The following is a 24,131-nucleotide window of genomic DNA, read 5'->3' as shown; positions in this document are numbered from 1 at the left end:
ATTCATCGGCACAACAAGACAGATTGGATCCTAGATCAAAGCTAGTTCGATTTGCTGCTGTAATAGGCAGATGCTGGCTGGGCAAAACAGACAGAATCTGCCGGCTTTGGTGCAGGCTCAACTGCTAAGCCCACTCCACATATGCACGCCCAATGTACTATTATGTCAGACATTGAGAGGGGGGATTAAAGGTTTTGTGTAGGTCATTATTATAAGAACGGGGGGCACCAGCACCTCCACCAATCAGCTTAAATTACAATGAAGTGTATTTTATAAAATATCGGAGTCAAAACTACATAAACAGGAGCTCTACCACTATGTAAACTGGAATTCAACTGCATGTGTCATAAAACTAAAGTGTTTGCAGGGCAATGGCACAGGGCACTAGCAGGATAACCAACAAGTCTGCAGAGCAATGACCTGGGGTGACAGCAGGATAACCAACAAGTCTGCAGGGCAATGGCCCGGGGTGATAGCAGGATAACCAACAAGTCTGCAGGGCTATGGCCCAGGGTGATAGCAGGATAACCAACAAGTCTGCAGGGCAATGGCACTGGCTGACAGCAGGATAACCAACAAGTCTGCAGGGCAATGGCACAAGTCTAGCAGGATAACGGCACAGGGTGATATCAGAATAACCAACATGTCACTAAAAACTTTCTAGGGTCTAAGAGGTAAGGTTTCTCCTTGCGGAGAGTGACATGCCAGCTGTGGCTTGTCAAGGTCAGGAGGCTTATTCGCCGTGCAATGCTCCTCTGGGAAAATAATATGCAAATTGCCTCTTCAGACCCTAGTCCAGAGCCTCTCACCTAGCCAAATCAGATCTCATACTTTGCACTGACGAGAGCCAATAGCTCGAAACACCGTGTCTGCAAATTGAGATTCTGATTTGGCTTGTATCCTAAGTCATATTACAAGACTCGTTAAAGGGTTGATTGTGACTTGTAGGATCGCTACTACCAATAGGTGGCGCTGTAGAGTAAAAGTCCTCTTTCTTTCTGAAGAGGCAATTTAAAACTTTCTAAGAACTCTATGTAAAGGTTCATTCAGATGTCCGTGCACATCGATTCAGATCGGACAGCTAATGGCACAGACTGGCTTTCAGTCTCTCGACCCGAGTGTGACACATTTAGGAGGACTCATCAATGCTCTAATACTATAACTTGGGTTGTTAGTCTTACCTAGCAATGACAGTCAGCAGAATGACATGCACCACTGTTTTATCACACTGAAATCCATTATCCGACACCCAGACTGCCCCCATGATGGCCCAGGCGAATTCTGGAATATAGAGAGCCAGGCGGATATAGACCAGTTTGGGCATGCACTTTCTGGGCCCTGGGTTGGCGATTGTACCTGCAAAAGCACAAAGAAAAAGTAAAGCAAACCCAAAACACAACACTTGTCAATAAGTCTAGTCTGACTACAACACCAGGTATGCTAGCAGCTGCCAACACTACTCAGAGCCACCACACCACTTCAGCGAAGTAGTCTATTGACACAGTCTGAGCTGTAAGGTTTAAGATCTGTTCCTCAAAGTGGTATCCAGGTTAGAAAACCCAATTTCAGATGCCCTACTATAAGCAGAGTCCCCTGTTATAGGGTCTTCATCTCTGGGTGGCAGAAAAGTTAGGTCTGTCGGTCAGGAGGACCTGTCCTGCATTACATGGACAGCACATTGACGTGGATGAGACCTGTGCAATGTTTCACTTTCCCTTGTGGTGGCGCTGTACGGTTTCCATAAAGAAAACAGCTGATAAAAGAACTTTACAACAAATAGTAGGCCCTGTCACTTGCCATAAATACGCTTTTTTTTTTTTTACCTGGTGTAAATGCTGACGCTCTTATAAATCTGGCGCTGTTGTCTTTTATTCCTGCCCCTCTCCTGAGATATGGCCCTTTCTCTCCTGTATGTACATATCTAGTGTTTATATCCAACTAGGTATGGTCAAGACGACTCCCAAAAAGTTACGGACCATTCCCAGTTGGCCAACAAGACGTCCCCTACAACAATGTGACGTCAGCGCTGAAGACAATAACAGAGACAACGGGTAATGGTGGAGACTCGTCGCTAGACCTGTGAAGGGTGAGTAAAGCACAGTTTTGTTTTTAAATAAACACAGTGGTTTACTCATCCTTTTAAGGTCTAGCGATGAGTCTCCACCAATTCCCCTGATATCTGTTATTGTCTGCAGCCGATCAGTGACTGCCAGAGTTGGCAGCATGAGCCGCTGAGCTCAGCCATTGTGGCGTCAGCGCTGCAGGTAACACAACACACCAGGAGCAGCGGCCGAGTCTTTGTGTTGGACCCAGAGAGAGGGAGAAAAGCTCTATTTTTTAAACCACAATATCCGACTGGGGACTAATTGGACTGTCCAACACAAGGATTCAGACATTTCCAGTCACATTGATTTCTCAGCCGATAATTGGCTCCAAATGTATCAGGAAGCAACTTATCCCCCGCTACGTACTGTAATGTCATGCCCACTGAAGCAAACGCTATAGTGAGTCTATGATGTGGGTATATTAGGGTCTTACAATGTGACAACGCAGAATTCTTAGACTTTTTTTGTTCTAGAACGTTTACAGTTGAGAGAGACAAGTACGAGCTCGTTAGAAATCCAACCAGAATTCTGCCTGAAGCCTAAAATCTGTGCTAGGAAAAAGGTGGTCTCCATACGAGCCAGGACTCGCAGAGACTCGCAGAAAGTAATGAATATCGACATGGAAAGATGGGCGATTTCAAGCGGAAAAAACCCAACATAATATGTAATCAGTGGGGGCACCTGTCAATCAGCTGTTTAAAGGGCCGGCACATTAATTGCAATATCAGCCGCCTCTTTTCTGTATGGGATGTGCTCAGTAGACACATTACTAAACAGACCACTTATACCTGACGAATTTGGTGTACTTACTGTGACAATCCACATCAGAACTCCAGTGTAATCCCGATATTGAAAGAAACATTTTATGAGTCCAGCTAGAGCTGGCCTCAAATATCCATATTCATGACGGGCAGGAAAACTTTCCGAAAGGATTATACAAACATTTTAACATGGATTTTCAAAGTAAGTACACCAGCCTCATCAGGGCTACCAGACTTATGTAATACTGTATGCCGTTTCTATTGAGAAATCTGGTGACAGGTCTGCTTAACTGGCTCCTGGGATTTCTTCAGACCACATTGAAAAGCAAGGCCACTGATTACTACAGGAACCACAAATAAGCAATAATTTACAATAGCACATTCCCACCTTGCATACTGACATAGACGATGGCAGAGATTGAGCAAATAATGGCAGCCAGCATGACGAGAAGTACAATGATGTAGCTCTTTAGTATGGGCCCGCCGGGACAGTCAAAGTGCCCCTTATGGACAGAGTAGAGAGACAGGACCCCAATCCACCTGGAAAAGAGAAGCAAACAGTGTCAACACAAAACACACTGAACATTACTTTCTTGGAAAATACCTTTTGCTAAAAGGGTCATTCCCAATATTACACGTTATCACATATCCACAGGATAGAGGGTACCTTCCGGGGGTCCGACTGCTGGCAATAAGGATAAATGATACAAACCATGAAAACACATATTGCATTGAGCAGAGTTAGAGGAGTACATGCTCAAACTTCGCTCCATTGATTGTGTAAGAGATGGACGTCAACAGACGAGCCGATAACACAGAGTTATTTCCAGCAATTGCAGAGACCATGAACTGAGCTGGGAGGCAGATCCTTAGGATGGGTCAGCAAAATCAGATCTATGGGGTCCAACACTCTGCACTTCCACCTAATAGTCACTTACAGCTATGGCACTGAATAGAAATAGAGGTAGAGCAGCCCCCCCCCCCCCACGCAGCGCGCGCAGAGAAGCCCCCCCCCACGCAGCGCGCGCAGAGCAGCCCCCCCCCACGCAGCGCGCGCAGAGCAGCCCCCCCCCCCCACGCAGCGCGCGCAGAGCAGCCCCCCCCACGCAGCGCGCGCAGAGCAGCCCCCCCCCCCACGCAGCGCGCGCAGAGCAGCCCCCCCCCCCACGCAGCGCGCGCAGAGCAGCCCCCCCCCCCACGCAGCGCGCGCAGAGCAGCCCCCCCCCCCACGCAGCGCGCGCAGAGCAGCCCGCCCCCCCACGCAGCGCGCGCAGAGCTGCCCGCCCCCCCCCACGCAGCGCGCGCAGAGCAGCCCGCCCCCCCCCACGCAGCGCGCGCAGAGCAGCCCGCCCCCACGCAGCGCGCGCAGAGCAGCCCGCCCCCACGCAGCGCGCGCGCAGAGCAGCCCGCCCCCACGCAGAGCAGCCCCCCCACGCAGTGCGCGCAGAGCAGCCCCCCCCCCACGCAGCGCACGCAGAGCAGCCCCCCCCCACGCAGCGCGCGCAGAGCAGCCCCCCCCCACGCAGCGCGCGCAGAGCAGCCCCCCCCCACGCAGCGCGCGCAGAGCAGCCCCCCCCCACGCAGCGCAGCCCCCCCCCACGCAGTGCGCGCAGAGCAGCCCCCCCCCACGCAGAGCAGCCCCCCCCACGCAGTGCGCGCAGAGCAGCCCCCCCCACGCAGCGCGCGCAGAGCAGCCCCCCCCCACGCAGTGCGCGCAGAGCAGCCCCCCCCCACGCAGTGCGCGCAGAGCAGCCCCCCCCCCCCACGCAGCGCGCGCAGAGCAGCCCCCCCCCCACGCAGCGCGCGCAGAGCAGCCCCCCCCCACGCAGCGCGCGCAGAGCAGCCCCCCCCCACGCAGCGCACGCAGAGCAGCCCCCCCCCCACGCAGCGCGCGCGCAGAGCAGCCCGCCCCCACGCAGAGCAGCCCCCCCACGCAGTGCGCGCAGAGCAGCCCCCCCCCCACGCAGCGCACGCAGAGCAGCCCGCCCCCACGCAGCACGCGCAGAGCAGCCCGCCCCCACGCAGAGCAGCCCCCCCACGCAGTGCGCGCAGAGCAGCCCCCCCCACGCAGCGCGCGCAGAGCAGCCCCCCCCCACGCAGCGCGCGCAGAGCAGCCCCCCCCCCACGCAGCGCGCGCAGAGCAGCCCCCCCCCACGCAGCGCGCGCAGAGCAGCCCCCCCCCCACGCAGCGCGCGCGCAGCAGCCCCCCCCCACGCAGCGCGCGCGCAGAGCAGCCCGCCCCCACGCAGAGCAGCCCCCCCACGCAGTGCGCGCAGAGCAGCCCCCCCCCACGCAGCGCACGCAGAGCAGCCCGCCCCCACGCAGCGCGCGCGCAGAGCAGCCCGCCCCCACGCAGAGCAGCCCCCCCCCACGCAGAGCGCGCAGAGCAGCCCCCCCCACGCAGAGCAGCCCCCCCCACGCAGTGCGCGCAGAGCAGCCCCCCCCACGCAGTGCGCGCAGAGCAGCCCCCCCCCACGCAGCGCGCGCAGAGCAGCCCGCCCCCACGCAGAGCAGCCCCCCCCCACGCAGCGCGCGCAGAGCAGCCCCCCCCCACGCAGAGCAGCCCCCCCCCACGCAGCGCGCGCAGAGCAGCCCCCCCCCACGCAGCGCGCGCAGAGCAGCCCCCCCCCACGCAGCGCGCGCAGAGCAGCCCCCCCCCACGCAGCGCGCGCAGAGCAGCCCCCCCCCACGCAGCGCGCGCAGAGCAGCCCCCCCCGCGCGCAGAGCAGCCCCCCCCACGCAGCGCGCGCAGAGCAGCCCCCCCCACGCAGCGCGCGCAGAGCAGCCCCCCCCACGCAGCGCGCGCAGAGCAGCCCCCCCCACGCAGCGCGCGCAGAGCAGCCCCCCCCACGCAGCGCGCGCAGAGCAGCCCCCCCCACGCAGCGCGCGCAGAGCAGCCCCCCCCACGCAGCGCACGCAGAGCAGCCCCCCCCACGCAGCGCACGCAGAGCAGCCCCCCCCACGCAGCGCGCGCAGAGCAGCCCCCCCCCCCCACACCTAATAGTCACTTACAGCTATGGCACTGAATAGAAATAGAGGCAGAGCAGCCTCCCCCCCACACACACAGCGCACGCAGAGCAGCCCCCCCCACGCAGCGCGCGCAGAGCAGCCCCCCCCCCACACCTAATAGTCACTTACAGCTATGGCACTGAATAGAAACAGAGGCAGAGCAGCCCCCCCCCCACACCTAATAGTCACTTACAGCTATGGCACTGAATAGAAATAGAGGCAGAGCAGCCCCCCCACGCAGCGCGCGCAGAGCAGCCCCCCCCCCACGCAGCGCGCGCAGAGAAGCCCCCCCCCACGCAGCGCACGCAGAGAAGCCCCCCCCCCACGCAGCGCGCAGAGAAGCCCCCCCCCCACGCAGCGCGCGCAGAGCAGCCCCCCCCCACGCACACACCTAATAGTCACTCACAGCTATGGCACTGAATAGAAAGAGGCAGAGCAGCCTCCCCCCACACACACACAGTGCTCGCAGAGCAGCCCCCCCCTTACAAAGGGCGCGCAGAGGCAGAGCAGCCCCCCCCCCTCACACAGGGCGCGCAGAGGCGGAGCAGCCCCCCCCCCTCACACAGGGCGCGCAGAGGCAGAGCAGCCCCCCCCCTCACACAGGGCGCGCAGAGGCAGAGCAGCCCCCCCCCCCTCACACAGGGCGCGCAGAGGCAGAGCAGCCCCCCCCCCCCCACACAGGGCGCGCAGAGGCAGAGCAGCCCCCCCCCCCCTCACACAGGGCGCGCAGAGGCAGAGCAGCCCCCCCCCCCTCACACAGGGCGCGCAGAGGCAGAGCAGCCCCCCCCCCCTCACACAGGGCGCGCAGAGGCAGAGCAGCCCCCCCCCCCCTCACACAGGGCGCGCAGAGGCAGAGCAGCCCCCCCCCCCTCACACAGGGCGCGCAGAGGCAGAGCAGCCCCCCCCCCCCTCACACAGGGCGCGCAGAGGCAGAGCAGCCCCCCCTCACACAGGGCGCGCAGAGGCAGAGCAGCCCCCCCTCACACAGGGCGCGCAGAGGCAGAGCAGCCCCCCCTCACACAGGGCGCGCAGAGGCAGAGCAGCCCCCCCTCACACAGGGCGCGCAGAGGCAGAGCAGCCCCCCCCCCACACAGGGCACGCAGAGGCAGAGCAGCCCCCCCCACACAGGGCGCGCAGAGGCAGAGCAGCCCCCCCCCTCACACAGGGCGCACAGAGGCAGAGCAGCCCCCCCCCCACACAGGGCGCGCAGAGGCAGAGCAGCCCCCCCCCCTCACACAGGGCGCGCAGAGGCAGAGCAGCCCCCCCCACACAGGGCGCGCAGAGGCAGAGCAGCCCCCCCTCACACAGGGCACGCAGAGGCAGAGCAGCCCCCCCCCTCACACAGGGCACGCAGAGGCAGAGCAGCCCCCCCCCTCACACAGGGCGCGCAGAGGCAGAGCAGCCCCCCCCCCCTCACACAGGGCACGCAGAGGCAGAGCAGCCCCCCTCACACAGGGCGCGCAGAGGCAGAGCAGCCCCCCTCACACAGGGCGCGCAGAGGCAGAGCAGCCCCCCCCCACACAGGGCACGCAGAGGCAGAGCAGCCCCCCCCCACACACACAGGGCACGCAGAGGCAGAGCAGCCCCCCTCACACAGGGCGCGCAGAGGCAGAGCAGCCCCCCTCACACAGGGCGCGCAGAGGCAGAGCAGCCCCCCCTCACACAGGGCGCGCAGAGGCAGAGCAGCCCCCCCTCACACAGGGCGCGCAGAGGCAGAGCAGCCCCCCCTCACACAGGGCGCGCAGAGGCAGAGCAGCCCCCCCTCACACAGGGCGCGCAGAGGCAGAGCAACAGGAATGGCACCTGCAAGACCAGAGGAAGTCGGAATTGGCCACCTGTGAATTCCAATCATCTATATGGGCTGCAGGGAGTTCAGATATATGATCCTGTACCATGTTGGTTACATTAGGAAGAGTGAGGACATCTGCCTATCTAGATACATACAGAAAGTGAACATAACTCCCAAAAAAGGGCACATTTCCATGTTATAGAAACAGAAGGCCAGTCCATAGAGGAGGTGCTTGGGACAGATATGACTGTATGCTCTATGGTTATTATGAAGGCTCCTCCGATATAATTTACTTTTCTCACTTATATAGAGCCATTATATTCCACAGCACTTTACAGACATCATCACTACTCTCCCTCAATCTTGATTCCGTATCAGTATATCTTTGAGGAAACTGGAGAACCAGAGAAAACTCATGCAAACCTGGGGGGGGGGGTTTCGAGACATAAAAACTCCTTAGGCTGTGTGCCCACATTGCGCTTTTTTAAGCATTTCTGCAGCGTTTGTGCCGGCTCAGACGCTGCGGAAATGCTTAAAAGATGCTTCAAATTAATTTGCATGCTTTTTTGGCTTTTTGTGCCAATGCATGCGTTTTTAACCGCTCAGGAATCGCTTAGCGGCTAAAAACGCAGGATGCTCATTAATTTCCGCATTGCTCCGCATTTTTAGCCATCCCCAATGTTCCCAGAAAACGTGTGTCAAAAAACGCGTCAAAACCGTGCGGTTTTTTTTGCACAAAACGCGCAAGAATCGCACGGAAAAAAGACGCGCATTTTCTGGGAAGGGGATCAGTTTCATGAGCGTTTAAAAACGCTAGCGTGGGCACATAGCCTTACAGATGGTGTCCTTGGTGGGATTTGAACCCAGGACCCCAGTCCTGAAAAGCAAGAGTGGTAACCACTGAGCCACCAGATCATCAATATAAACTAACGGAGGAGATATACAGTTATATGTACATTACACGGTCACTCAATACAGGCGGGAATTGTGTGTGTGGCAAGTATACTTACATATACACGCATATCTCTATCGTTACCAAAAAAGAATTAAAGAGATTCGATGCAAATGACCCTAGCTATTTTGTGATAAAACACAGTAGTACCGATCACATTATTACTGATCACGTACAGAACTATAGCACAATAAATTGGAACTGTCATTCAGATCCCCTAAAGGTCTTTCTGGGCAGAGACCGAGCCAAGTACTAGGATCAGGCTGAGAAGTGAGTAAGGCTGAGTAATGAGAACTGTATCATTACTGATTTACTATACAGCCTAAGGATGCGTTCACATGCTCAGTATTTAGTGAGGTTTTTTACGTCAGTATTTGTAAATCAAAATCAGAAGTGAAACAATCAGAGGGGAAAAGCATAATAGAAACACATCACCACTTCGGGATTTATCACCCACTCCTGGTTTGGGCTTACAAATACTGATGGAAATACTGACCAAAAACTGAACATGTGGACGTGGCCTGACACAGGTTTACGTCATCGAATCGTGCAGTCATCAGACCCTTATAATTGCATAGTAGAGGAAAGTATTTTAACATTGCACCGATGTCCATCCATGTTTTTGGCTGTGCATTCAGAGCTCTGCCCCTCCACTGTGAGCTAATGAATGCATGTTGGGGCAATGGCCAGTATACAATAACAGAAGCAGCACAGAAAGGCTCCTTGAACTTTTACCTTTGTACCTTTGATTGGCTGATTTGATCCCAAGGTCAAAATAACAAACACAGACACTGCAAAGCTCACCAGCATCCATGCTCAGGGCCGCTGCACATAGCATTGAACCTATCCATCGGTGAATCATCAGACTTTTGATAACACTGCTGAGGCCCTGATGAATCATGGCAGCAATCAATGATGTGCATTAGGGCATTTTTTTTTGCTGTGGAATCTCTCTCATTGCCTTTGCTATCCTAACGAAGAAAAATTAATCAATCTAAAAATCAAATGGATGAATTGAGGCAATAGGCAGTTCTTCAATCACTGAAATACGGCTACATCAGGGAGACAGTAAGCATTGATGCTTCTACAAACGAGAATGAAGACTGAGAACAAAAACACACTGAGAGGAGCCATGGTACTTTTAACCAATGCTCTTCAGCTACCATCTAAATCTTCTAGATACCAAACAACTTCAGAGATGAGGGTAATGGGGCATTTTCTGAAACTCCAGCTTTGAAAGCTTGTCCTGCCATTGCACAACATCCCCACAACCCAATGGCATCTGTGCAAGTATATGAAGATCATATTGATGGAGATCTGGAAACCTAAGGGTATGTTCCCACAGTCAGTAAAAGCTGCGGGTTGGACGATGCGCATATCTGCCGTGTCCAGATATTACAGCACAGTGGATGGGACTTCAAGAAATCATCTCCACTACGCGTGCACCGACGTCGGTGGCAGACCTGCGGAGACGGACATGCGGTGCGTCTTTCCAGAACACAGCATATCAATTTATCTTGCGGAGACGCTCGGTCACCGCAAGATAAATTTCACTCGTCCAATGTAATGGGACGCGGTGATTCCGCACAGTTCAATGAACACATGCGGAATCACCGGTGTTCAAAAGCCTGCAGCGCTTTGGACGGAGCGACCAAGTGCTGCTGATTACTGACTGTGGGGACGTAGTCTAACATGAAGAGGCCACAATGCTACATAGCGGATGTGTCAAAATGCCTTTAAATGTCATAGGACATGAATCTTTACTAATAACCTGTGGATCTCTCTAACTACAACCCCCAGCATGCTCAGATGCTTAGTCTTAGGTTTTTTCTATAACCCAAATAAGTAAATTCTGTCTGGTTCCTCTTACTGGAGGAGTTACAACATTCAGTTTAACCGTAAATGTCTTTCACCATTCCGCATGACAAAATTACAAAATGTGTAAAGCAGCAATAATGAGTGGTCTGCCGGGTGAGCTGGTAGTTGTAGATAAAAACCACACTCCAACTTGGAATAGATGCATCCTGTGCACACCTGGCGCAACCATCCACAAGGCTGCAGCAACACAGAAATCCAGTATTCTTATTAAAAAAAAAAAAAATCAATGTCTCGGACGTGCAGAGCCTTAATCAAACCTGTAAGAAAATGTATTTTTTATGGCTTGATAAAGGCCATGCGCGGCCAAAAGGTTGTGATTTTTCTGTACTAATAAAGTTATCAAAAAGGAGGATGTCTGGTGCCCTGGATGTTTCTTAGCACCACACTCCTTCATAGCATCCCTTTATATGAGAATCTGTGGGTGAAGTATACTAACGTGTTATGTGGGGGGTGAAGGACAATAGATGCCATCTGAGGGCAGAACCACTCCTGCACCATGGTAGCTCAGACTTAGATACAGACGGAGGCTGATGCCTTCAATACTTGTATTTCCCATAATATTACAATTCTGGAGCACCTTTTCTTAGAACTGCTCCTCTATTGTTCCTCCTGACAACTGGGTGCTGCAAATTCTCGTATCAAAGAGGCCTCTCAGTCTGATACTGGCAGCCCTTACTGTCAGAGCACTAGGGACACGCACTCACCTGGAAACATCCAGCTGTCTTTATTTATTCCCAACTTTCCAAGAAGAATAACAGATGTTACGTGAAACATTGCTCCAGAATTTTTTATTAATATTTACTAAAGCAGATATGTCAGGAGTGAGGACGGGTCGTCTTTACAGGCGGCATTTTGTACTATGAGGTGATGAAAAATATGCAGTCTGCACCCCATGTAAATTGTGCCTCTATCCCGGCAATGATTCTAACAGCACTTGTGGGACCCCCAGGCAGGATCAGGGTGGGGGGACATGCCTTCCATCCAGATTCTACCCTCTGGCTTCAGGGACCATTTTATATACAGTTTCTTATTATTTGTCATGTAGATTTAGTCACCATCAGGTCTGACACTGGGTTTATATGGCCACTCTCCATTATATGGACATAGAACAGCCCAGCTATGGCCTGCAGTGAAGGAATTGTTGCAGGCCCCCAATTAAAGGACAAGTAGGGGGTCCCAAATTCAGAGAAGACCCTATAACCAGTCATCACGAGTGCATTGTGGGATTTGTAGTCAATGGTCACGTAATGACAGCTGAAGTATGCGTTGAGCTCAGCAGGCACGTTACCACAGCAACCAGCACTACAAGTCCCAGCATACTCACCATATGAACCTAATCAGCAGCTCGAAGGCTCCGGGAAACACCAGATCATCACTGGCTATGGCCCAGCGCCGGGCGAACAGCTGCAGCCCCGGCATGGTGATGGCGGCTGGTCCGCTCCTCCAGACAGGACGGAGCAAGAGCTCTGCCGGCTGCGAACTGCTCCCTTCCCGCGGCCCGACTGACACCACAGCTTCCGCCACTGCCCGTGTGCACCGCTCAGGACATTCCGACCGGAAACTAAGGCGCCTGCGCCAGGGGGCCGCTGGGAGCCGTGCAGCGCCGTCACGTGACCGCCCGCCGCTGCTCCCTTGTTTCTCTTCCTCCCTTCATCCTCTCACAACTTGTTCCTTTGTTTCATTTTCCAAAATCTTCAATCGCAATTATATTAATGGGAAAGTTGTAAACCAGAACCAAAAACGCCAAATCTAACACATAACCTGTCCGTTGCCCATAGCAACCGGTCACAGCGGCCATGTTTGTTAACTCTTTCTAGTACATTTAGTTGTCAGGGTATTTTCTGCCCCACAAGCCGGTGGAGCAAGTCCCCACCACTTGTCCAGTATGGACCCCCCCCCCCCAGCACATGAATAGTGATGTTAGAGGGTGCTGGTGTACTTACAGTACATTCCCATACAGTCTCTTTAGAGAAACAGATGGGAATCGCGCAGACGTATTTATATCCGTTACACAGATGAGGCCGAGGGGTCCATTTTTAAGGAAAAAAAAAAAAAGATAAAACCGTGTTCAGGACATTTTCATTCTAAGAATTAGACCCCATAATAATCAGTGCCCCCCCCCCCCCCCCGTGTGTCTCCATCTGTGTAACTGCTATAAAGAATTCTGCAATTTCTATTCCTCTAAATGTATGGAAATGTTAGTGCGGCTGCACTGTAAGTACACCAGTGTCATCTTCCATTACAAGCCATGTGCTGGGGGAATCAGAGGTGGGGAGTGCCAACTCTCCACAGACCAATGGTCAGGTGCCTCCGTAACTCTCCTTTCGTTAGTTCATTTTCCAGACAGTCTTCACTCTAAAGGGTTATTCTCACGCTGTCTCTTGAGCGGCACGGTTCTTTGCAGTCTCCTTACTTCCCGGTTGCTCGGTTTGGCGGATACGCCTCCTCCGGTGACCGTTCTGCTGAGTAGCTTCATTGTACTCCACATAAAAGGGGATGTGTCATCAAGTTTTGCTCCCCCATCTGAGAGTAGCATGATGTAAAGCCAGAGACCCTTATTCCAGTGATGTATCACTTGCTGGGCTGCTTGCAAGAATTTAGATAAAATGCTGCTGTTTTATGTGCTGCTGAGCTCTGTGTAACCTGCCCACACCACTGATTTTGACAGCTTTCTGCCTCTGCACTGTGTACACAGAGAGCTGCCAATGAGTGATGAGAGAAAGCGCCTTATCCCGGCACTAACTGAGCATGCTCGGGTGCTAACCGAGTGTCTTCAGCGTGCTCGAAAAATATGTTTCAGTCCCCGCAGCGGCTGTGCAACAGCCACAACCTATGCAGGGATTGTCTAACAAACAGGAAATCCCTGCATGTGTTGCGCCTGTCAAAAATCAGCAAGACATTCAGCCGCAGGGACTCGAACAGATTATTTGAGCATGCCGTAGACATTTGGTTAGCACCAGAGCATGCTCAGATAACACCTTATGCCAGCACTTTCGCTCATCACTAAATTGGCAGCTGCGTACACTGTGCATAGGCAGAAAGCCGTCAATCAGTGTCATCAACGGGGCTATACAGAGCTCATGAACATGAAGGCTACATAGTAGCAGGTTTTCTAGTCCTGTAGTGATAACCTGATGAAAGTGTGTTTATCAAAACCACAGCAAGCAGCCCAGTAAATGACACATCGCTGGAATCAGGGTCTCGGTCTCTACCTTATGTTGCTGAGAATAGGCACCATGTAATGCCTTTTAATGGTCATCAGCGTTTGCTCTGAGGGTATGTCCACACGTTGCGGATTCGTTTGTGGATTTTTCAGCACGGACTCTATTTTTGGCAAAATCCGCAGGTCAAAATCTGCGTTTCACCTGTGGCTTTCCTGCGGATTTTGCCTACGTTTTTACACCTGCGGATCCCTATAATGGAATGGGTGTAAAAACGCTGCAGAATCCGCACAAAGTATTGACATGCTGCGGAAAATAAACCACTGCGTTTCCGCGTGGATTTTTCCCGCAGCATGTGCACAGCGGGTTTTTTTCCCTAAGATTTACATTGTACTGTAAATCACTAAGAAAACTGCAGCAAATCTGCAATGTGTGCACATCCCCTTAGAAGGCTTCTACTGTAAGCACAGCAGCAGCCAGCGAGCCATTGATGCCGGATGAGAAACCAAATTGATCAGCATTGGGAAGGTTGCTCGCTGATAAGGCGGGATTGTCTGGGTAGAACCAGCAGCAATATCTGATCTGGACGAGTCTAGCATAGTGTGACGGCAGCGAGGATCCTTCATTAGGAATGAATATTCATGGATTCAGAATAAGTCCTGATGTGCGGGACCCGTGTGCTCAACAGTAATTAAAGCTAATTTATTCCTAGACTCCATTTATTTTTAAAGCGTAAGGCACACAGAAGTGAATGGAGATGTATTATTAATAAATGGTGTTTGGAATCGGGTGACTGGCCAAATTATTCATGACCACCCGGACCTCCCAAGGGTTCCCGGTCAGTAGACGTGGGAGGAAAGAAAGCTCAAGCTCGTTGGCGTTTCTTCCGCTAATCGCCTTCACCCTCCAAGACAGTTTTCGACTCTGGATCTGGTTTAGGACAAGATGCAAGGTTCATGTGGGAAGATGGATGAAATATCCAAGAGCAAAATTAAAACATCTAAAAGATAAAATATTTTCAGATATCCTACCAACAATTTAGGTTAGGCCAGGGGTAAATCGCTCCAAGATCAGACCGCAATGCACGGACTGGTCACTAGATCTCCCGACCCGAGAGTGACAATGTCATATATTTCCATGCTCGGGAAGTACTGATGTAGGAATAAGATAGGATTCACACCATATGAAGACCAAAGCCCCCAAAACTATGATTCAGAGGTTCTCACCAGAGGCCGCAGACCAACCGTGCAAACAGGATCCAACACCTACAACTTTGGCCTTCATTTGATCTTTCGGCAGTGTCCGTCTTTTTTAGCCCAACACTATAGTGTAGTCGCATAACCTGAAGTTCATGGCCCCCAACTGTCAGTTTTTTCCTTTACTGGTGACCTTTTTTGGTTACCCCCTGCTCCTTCTACAGTTATGTCCTCGGTCATAGACTAGTTTATTGTGTCCAGACCAGCGGGAAAAAGGTCAATCGGGAGTGCAACGGTGCTTGTTTTTTACCCGGTTTGCATACTTGAAATCGATGGCTCCCTTTTGGGCACGTCGGATATCACAGTTTTGAGACTTTAGCTGGAAGTTCCCAGATAGACCAGGGATTCGCAAACCTAAGTTGAACCAGTAGGCACATGCATCTTTAATCACATGCAACTGCGACTTACATGTGACTCATCTGCTCCTTGGCCATTTTTTTATAACTAAACCAGCTGGAGGCCAGCGCTGCCCGGGCATAGTAACTAACTACGGTTAGTTATAACAAATTATAATGAATATATATAAAGAGAGAGCTGAGTGTAGAGCCCTGCCTACTCCACATAGCCACATTCACTATAATATCCCACATCATCCCGTCAGCCAGAGCCACCGGACTACTACCCCTAATATCCCACATCATCCCGTCAGCCAGAGCCACCGGACTACTACCCCTAATATCCCACATCATCCCGTCAGCCAGAGCCACCGGACTACTACCACTAATATCCCACATCATCCCGTCAGCCAGAGCCACCGGACTACTACCCCTAATATCCCACATCATCCCGTCAGCCAGAGCCACCGGACTACTACCCCTAATATCCCACATCATCCCGTCAGCCAGAGCCACCGGACTACTACCCCTAATATCCCACATCATCCCGTCAGCCAGAGCCACCGGACTACTACCCCTAATATCCCACATCATCCCGTCAGCCAGAGCCACCGGACAACTACCACTAATATCCCACATCATCCCGTCAGCCAGAGCCACCGGACTACTACCCCTAATATCCCACATCATCCCGTCAGCCAGAGCCACCGGACTACTACCCCTAATATCCCACATCATCCCGTCAGCCAGAGCCACCGGACTACTACCCCTAATATCCCACATCATCCCGTCAGCCAGAGCCACCGGACTACTACCCCTAATATCCCACATCATCCCGTCAGCCAGAGCCACCGGACTACTACCACTAATATCCCACATCATCCCGTCAGCCAGAGCCACCGGACTACTACCCCTAATATCCCACATCATCCCGTCAGCCAGAGCCACCGGACTACTACCCCTAATATCCCACATCATCCCGTCAGCCAGAGCCACCGGACTACTACCACTAATATCCCACATCATCCCGTCAGCCAGAGCCACCGGACTACTACCCCTAATATCCCACATCATCCCGTCAGCCAGAGCCACCGGACTACTACCCCTAATATCCCACATCATCCCGTCAAAGCCAGTAAAAGTAGAATAGTGAAATTGCACAGAAACATGGTTCAATAAGATCTCAGGTTTTCTACTGATCAGGTTGATAATCTCACTTATCTGCCACCATAAATATCAGTCATGTTTTTCACCAATGGACAGGCACAAACCTTATACATTAGTACAGTAGAGAAACCCTCACACACATTTTCATGCACCTTCAACTTGTAATTTGTCCGGCTGAGTTGCACATGGTAGTACAGCATCTGTATGCAGTATAGTATCATATTTAATGGGTTGTTATGGGAAAAGCATTACGTGTTATATGGGTATATTCAGGTGAATTATGGGGAAAGTAGCACTTTAAAAAAAACTCACAGCATCAGAGCACAGTAACATCAATAATGCATAAAAGTGTCTATGAGAAAATATTAAATCCACATGACATTTAATATGTGCGCTTTCCTACATTCATGTGTGTCACTTAATGATACCACATGGGAGGGGTGATTTATCTCTGTCATCACTGCTCCTTTCTGGGGGACAGACAATGGCTGGGAGCTTATGTTCCCAGGGATGCTAGATTTCTCCCACCATGTCAGTGTCTGCTGAGGTGTTGTCAAGTGGGAAAACTTTCGCATAGCAACCAATCACAGCTCAGCTACTTTTAAGCAGCTCTGGTGAAATGAGGGATGCTTAATGATTGGTTGCAAGGAAAACTGTTGTTCATAGCAACCAATCACAGCTTAGCTTCTTTTGAACAGCTCTGGTGAAATGAAAGATGCTTTGTGATTGGTTGGTGATAAACACACACATATATATATATATATATATGTTAAAGATCTAAAATAGCCATGGAACAACAAGTAGCACCGATGGTTTTAGTCATGTGACTTCTGAGACTTACTTTAAGAATTAGGACTGGGCGACATGGCAAGTGTCGCACGAAAGTATCAGGGTCATCCTCCTAGATGGATATTGTCAAATAGGACTTGGAAAAACAAGCCCTCTTGTCATTTACTGCTTACTAAAATTTGCTGCTATTCTTGAGATATTCGCACTTTTGCTTACAGCTTGATGCCTAGGAGACCGACCACCACATCAGCTTAGTTTATAAACTGCGCTGGCCGGGATACCACCATGGTTACTTACCGGTAGCCGGTTTTTCCGGAACCCATGACAGCACCACATGAGAGAGGGATCCGCCCCGCCAGGACAGGAACCTACTGAAACATAAGGGGCGGCACCTCTCCCCCACTTCAGTTGGATTACAGAGCATTTGAGAGGACTTCCCGGTTAGTTACAAATTTATCCAACACCACATCACACAATTACACCCGACTATTGTGCACACCCAAACGGTGAAAAAGGGGGGGAAATATACGGGTGCTGTCATGGGTTCCGGAAAAACCGGCTACCGGTAAGTAACCATGGTGGTTTTCCCTTCACCCATGACAGCACCACATGAGAGATTCTGGAGACTTTGAACACCTTAGGGAGGGACCACCGCTTGCAGCACCCTTCTACCAAAGGTCAAGTCAGCAGAGGAGGATAGATTTAGTCTATAGTGTCTAAAGAAAGTTGAGGGTGAGGCCCAGGTAGCGGCCTTACAAATTTGCTCTATTGGTACCTCTGCTTTCTCAGCCCAGGAGGTCGCCACGGCTCTGGTGGAATGAGCCTTGATGCCGTCAGGAACCGGGACGCCACTAGCTGAATAGGCTACACTAATGGCCTCCCTAATCCATCGGGCAATAGTCCCCTTTGACACTCCATAACCTTTTCTAGCACCCTGGAAGGCTACAAATAGGGACTGGGACCTCCTCCACTGGCTGGTTATAGACATATGCTCTACTAGGGTTCTTTTAACGTCTAGGCTATGAAATTTCTCCTCCCCTGGGTTTTTCGGATTCTCGCAGAAGGAAGGGAGGATAATTTCTTGGTTTCGGTGAAAGTTAGTTACTACTTTCGGCAAGTAAGCAGGGTCTGTTCTCATAACCACCCTATCCTGGTATATCTGGGTATATGGTGGGTTGACTGAGAGGGCCTGCAAGTCACTAACTCTACGTGCTGACGTTAGAGCTACCAAAATGATGGTTTTTAGGGTGAGATTTTTAGTTGAAATCTGCTGTATGGGTTCAAACGGCTCCTTCGTAAGGGTTTCCAGTACTAGATTTAGATCCCATGGAGCTATTTTTGGTAGGGAAACTGGCCTAGATCTGTGGCAAGATTTTATGAACCTGGCTACCCATCTGTTTGCTGCTATATTGCAATTGTATAATGCACCCAGTGCTGACACCTGTACCTTGAGGGTATTAACCGCCAGGCCTAGCTGCAGGCCTGCCTGCAAGAACTCCAAGATGGACTCGATTGGAGGTTCTTGACCTAACGGTTTTCCCAGGAATTGTAGAAATTTCTTCCACGTCCTGCCATATATATTGGTTGTTATTGGTTTTCTACTTTTCATTAGAGTAGTCACCAACCCCGGGGAAAACCCTTTATCTCTCAAAAGTGCCCTCTCAAATTCCACGCCGTCAGATGGAACCCCTTGACTTGTTTGTGGAATATCGGCCCCTGAGCTAATAAATCTGGAATTTCTGGCAGTACCCACGGGTCCGAGAGAGACATCATTTGTAGTAGTGAAAACCACGGTCTTTTTGGCCAGAACGGGGCTATGAGGATTACTCTAGCTTGCTCGTCTCTTATCTTTTTTACTACTGCCGGGATTAACGCTACTGGGGGAAAGGCATAGCTCAGTTTGAACGGCCACGGGATTTGCAGAGCATCTACTGCCCACGGGTTTTCCCCTGGGTTTAATGAGCAGAACCTCCTCACTTGCCGGTTGTTTTTGGTGGCAAAGAGGTCGATCACTGGCTGCCCCCATAACTGTACTATCCTCTGGAATATTACACAATTTAAGGCCCACTCTCCCTGTTTTAACTTGTTGCGGCTTAGAAAGTCGGCTTGAACATTTTCTGTCCCTTTGATGTGTAGGGCCGTCAGGGAGGTTAGATGTTGTTCCGCTTTGAGAAAGATTCTTTTGGCTTCGTCCATTAGGGAGTTTGACCTTGTCCCTCCCTGGTGGTTGACGTACGCCACTGCCACCCTGTTGTCTGACATAATTCGGACGTTTTGGCCCTGTAACATGGGAATGAATGCCTCTAAGGCTCTGTTTACCGCTCTTAACTCCCTTAAGTTGGAGGAAGCCTTCTGCTCTAGGTGACCCCAGGACCCTTGGGCTATTTGTTCTCTCAGGTGTGCCCCCCATCCCGAGGAGCTTGCGTCCGTCAATATTACATCGGACACGGGCCTGTGCCACAAAGTTCCTCCTGCTAAATTTGTGCCGTCTAGCCACCAAGTGAGAGAGTTTTTACCCTTTTCGGAAAGTTCCAGCTTCCCTTCTAAACGTCCTTTCAATCGTTTCTGGGCTGACAAGATTTCCGCCTGCAGTTGTCGGGTATGAAACTGTGCCCAGTTGACCGCAGGGATACAGGCTATTAGCGTGCCCAACAGGGACATTGCCCTTCTTAGGGTCATGTGAGGATGCTGTATTGCCGTAAGGGTCATTTCTCTCACCTTCTCTAGTTTTTTCTCTGGCAAGAGACAAACTTGACGGTCGGAGTCCAAAACGAACCCTAGAAATGTTTGTTTCCTTAGGGGGTTGAAGTTTTGATTTCTTTAAGTTTACCATCCAACCCAGTCTTTGCAGGGTTTCTGTTATTTTCTCTACTTGGTGTGCGCAGTGATGTTCTGAATTGCCAATCACCAAAAAATCGTCCAAGTAAGGCACCATAATCACATTGTGGATTCGAAGGAAAGCTGACATTTCCGCTATTACTTTCGTAAAAATCCTTGGCGCTATGGAGATGCCAAACGGAAGAGCTGTAAATTGAAAGTGCCTGAGGTCGCCCTGGATGTATAGGGCTACCCTCAGGTATTTCTGGTACTCTTGGTGCATCGGGATGTGGTAATAGGCATCCTTCAAATCTATTACGGCCATGAAGCAGTTGTGGTGTAACAGCTTTATGGCTGAAGTCACCGATTCCATTTTGAATGTTTGGTTTATGATCCATTGATTGAGGCGCCTGAGATTTATTATTGTTCTGAAGGAAAGGTCTGGTTTTTTTTATTAGGAAGAGGGGAGAATAGAACCCCCTTCTCTCTTGATCTTTTGGGACCTCTATTAGAACTTGTTTCTCCAACAGTCCTAAAATTTCCGTTTCTATGGCTGATTGCTCTCCTGGTTCCTTTCTGACGGGGGTTACCACAAACGAAGATCTCGGATGCTGGAAGAAAGGGATTTTTAGGCCATTTTTTATAATGCTCAGAATCCAATTGTTGGCCGATATTTTCTCCCATTCTTGAGAAAAGAGCTTCAATCTTCCCCCCACCGGAGGGCTGACGTCATTGCGGGGATTTTTTGGCGGTTGAGGTAGTTCCCCCAAACATGAACCCTGGTTCTTTTTTCCTCTTGTCGTCCCACCTTTTCCGCTCTCCCGGGGGACGGCCCCGATTGAACTTTCCCCTCCGAAAGGGCGGTCTCCTCTGATCACCCATGAATCTGGGGAAGCCCTTCTTTTTATCACCGGCTTTCTCCAGGATGTCATCCAGGTTTTTCCCAAACAGGAACTGCCCATCACATGGTAACGAGCATAATTTCGCCTTAGATTGAATGTCCCCAGGGCAGCCTTTGAGCCATAACGCCCGTCTTGCGGCGTTCGATAGTCCCGCTGCTCTTGCCGTTAACCTCATTGAGTCGGCCAAGAAAGCAGCAGCTCCGTGTAGCAAGTACATTTCTCCTAGTATTTTCTCCCTTGGTACCTTGGAGGCTAGTTTTTCTTCAAGTTGTTGCAACCAGACCATTAATGACCGGGCTGTGCAGGTGCCGGCTATTGCCGGTTTCAGACCCCCTGCCGCTGCCTCCCAAGTGTGCCTTAGGTATGAGTCCGCTTTTTTATCCAAGGGATCTCTCAAAACCCCTGAGTCCTCCAGGGGTAGGGCCGACTTTTTGGAAGATCTAGACACTGCTGCGTCAATCTTTGGGACCTTGTCCCAGACATCCGTGTCTTTAGCCTCAAAGGGGTATCATCGCTTTGAAGAGGAGGGAAGGCTACCTGATTTCTCCGGTTTCTTCCATTCTCTCTCGATTAGGGCCTGAACCTTGTCATTGACCGGAAAGGTACGCTTCTTCCTTTCTTGCAGGCCGCCAAACATTACATCCTCCAGTGATCTCTCTACCTTCTCCTCTTGCAGGCCCATAGTGGACCTGATGGCTTTGAGGAGAACGTCCGTATCTTCTACGGGAAAGCAAGGTCTGCCCCCCGTATCACTGTCTGAGGATGAAGATGACCCGTGCTCAACTTGATACTCCGAAGAGGAGGAGCCTGACGAGGAACTCGGGGAGGCTTTCCTACTCTTACTCTTCTTTTTTAATAATTTTTTAAGTGAGCCCTGTACTTCAGATTTTATTATCGATCTGAGGTTTGTTGCCAGGCTCGGCACCTCTTCAGCCATAGTCCGCTGGATACAGCTGACAAGTCCTTTTGGTAGTCTTTTGCTAAAGGGCTGTGGCATATGGCACATTCTCTATTTTTCTTTTTGCTTATAGCTTTTTTGCCTCCCTAATAAAAAGAAAAGACATAGGAAGGCCTATTATAATATTGTCTAACTTTCACGGAGATCACTCACCACCCAGGAAAGACGGATACCGGGCTCTGGGGCTGCGAAGGAGCGTGCGCTCTTTTGACCTCGAGGAATCCCTCAATCGGTGACTTGGACGGCTGCTGCTTTTGCCGCTCGAGCGGCTCTTGCGACCAGAAGCTTGCGATGGGGGCAGGGACAATGGGGACGGTGAGCGATCCTCCTGAGACGCCATTGTCACTCCTGCAGCCGCTTCTGCTCCTTTTACCGGTGAGTGAGCCCCTCATTACCCCTCCCCCCCGCGACCGCCAGCCGCTCCTGGCCGGCGTCGCGCCCGGCGCCATGACCGTCACGTCCTGATGAAGTCAGCGGTCGCGCTCCCAGAATCCTCTGCGCCGCTGACGTCAGACGCCGGTCTCCGCCCCCGGCTTCCCCTGCATGCAGGCGAAGGAACGGGCGCGTGAGCAGGGGGAGGGCGGCACAGGGAGGAACCTCCGAAGGGAGGACATTGGGACGTGCCCGCACAAACCCGGGGCCCGAATCAGGCAAAACCCCGGGGACTGCGCTACCAGCTGCCGACGGCCGGCGTCGCAGGTAAGCCAGCACTGCCATCTTTACACGCCGGGACGGCCCTGGGTCTTTCATCCTGACAGGCACCGCCGCTGTCAGAGGGATTCCTTTCCAGGACAGGAACCCAACTGAAGCGGGGGGAGAGGTGCCGCCCCTTATGTTTCAGTAGGTTCCTGTCCTGGCGGGGCGGATCCCTCTCTCATGTGGTGCTGTCATGGGTGAAGGGAAAAAGGAGGTAACCATACACTCCAGTGATCCTGGACAGCCTCAACCTGTGCTTACAAGCACAATAGAAAAGGGATTGTAAGCACTGCACAGGTGCTGCTGTCCAGCAGCAGTAGTCGGTCGCCAAGGCAACAACCTGTAAACATGTGTTAGATGAATATTTTAATAGGCAGTAAATTGCTTGCATTTACAAGCACTAGTCGACAAAACCTTTTCTCGAGATGGGAATAACCCTTTAAAATGTAGGTGCTGGTTGACATTTATTGGACACGTTAACCTTTCGGTAGGTGGCAAGAATCAAGCTATTTGGCATAGAAAGGTATGCATCACATTTAGAAGTCATTACCTATATAGTCACTCTGTGTGACTGCCAGAGACTCCAACCGTCCAATAGAAAATGAATCGAGTGGAGGGGTGCATGCTCGACCTGCACTCTGACAGAGGGGTGGTGGGCAACTTCAAAATTTGGTGAAAACTGTTGGACTTTTCTAATATTTTGCTCCCCCCCCTTGCTGGCAGCAGCTATAAATGTTTGCTAGAACTTGTTGAGCAGGGAAAAGGACAAGGCCGCAACACCTGGCATGCAACCAACGTTCACCAGATGTCGCTGCCATATTACAGTGCAGTACAAGTGACTGTCACGACAAGCAATCTGCAAGAACGCCAACTGGGGCAGATTTTTTTGCAGTTTGCTTGTTGTAGTACCCTCAGGATCCTTAACGTGATCCAAAGTAGCAACGACACTTTGCAAACATGACAACAGCCTGAAAGCATCTCACTTTTTTGCATCGGCAGCAGAGAACAGCAGCCACGTGGACACATCATACGAAGACAGCAAGCATCACTAGAGAAGGACATCATGGTCAGAAGATTAGAAGAAACAAGGCAAAGAGGAAAACCAGCAACACAATGGCTTGATACAATCAAGATCACGGCGGCGAAGACCCTGGTGGACATACCCAGGCTTGTACAAGATCCATCTTCCTGTAGATCGTTCATCCATCAAGTCACCATGGCTCAAGCTAGAGACGAAAGCATGGACACAATATATATGATACGAGCCTGAGACACAGCGGCACTTGGCAGCTACAGAAGCTTGTGGAGATCCACGATGCCTTTAAAGCATATGCAAAGGAAAGCTGCTTAAAGGGAACTGGTCAGTGTTATTAAAGGGAGTATCAGGGACTTTACAAAAAAAAAAAAAAAAAAAAAATAGTATCAAGCACCAACAGGCAGGTAATGGCAACTTGCCTGCCTGTTGTGCCCGGCCCCGTTCTTCCCCAGTCACAGACCGCTCCTGCCGGCGATTTAGCTGCTTGTACTAACTCAACAGTGCGGGACTTCATAGGTCA

The 24,131-nt window shown here is 51.7% G+C and overlaps 1 protein-coding gene across 1 annotated transcript in view; it reads right to left on the bottom strand.

Annotated features, from left to right (window-relative positions):
* The window catches only part of DAGLB (diacylglycerol lipase beta), a 39,761-nt gene extending 27,650 nt beyond the window's left edge, over window positions 1-12,111 (bottom strand). Inside the window, exons 1-3 of the mRNA XM_073543007.1 lie at window positions 11,819-12,111; window positions 3,255-3,406; window positions 1,182-1,356 (exon numbers count right to left, since the gene is read on the bottom strand). Coding sequence (XP_073399108.1) covers window positions 1,182-1,356; window positions 3,255-3,406; window positions 11,819-11,913 — 422 coding nt within the window. The 5' untranslated portion in view covers window positions 11,914-12,111. The remainder of the gene's footprint in view (window positions 1-1,181; window positions 1,357-3,254; window positions 3,407-11,818) is intronic.
* Window positions 12,112-24,131: the final 12,020 nt, after the last annotated feature.

This window comes from Dendrobates tinctorius, unplaced genomic scaffold (assembly GCF_039654945.1).
Source record: "Dendrobates tinctorius isolate UK_male_01 unplaced genomic scaffold, ASM3965494v1 ptg000129l, whole genome shotgun sequence".
NCBI classification, from domain to species: domain Eukaryota; kingdom Metazoa; phylum Chordata; class Amphibia; order Anura; family Dendrobatidae; genus Dendrobates; species Dendrobates tinctorius.
This window is presented reverse-complemented; position numbering and strand designations above follow the sequence as displayed.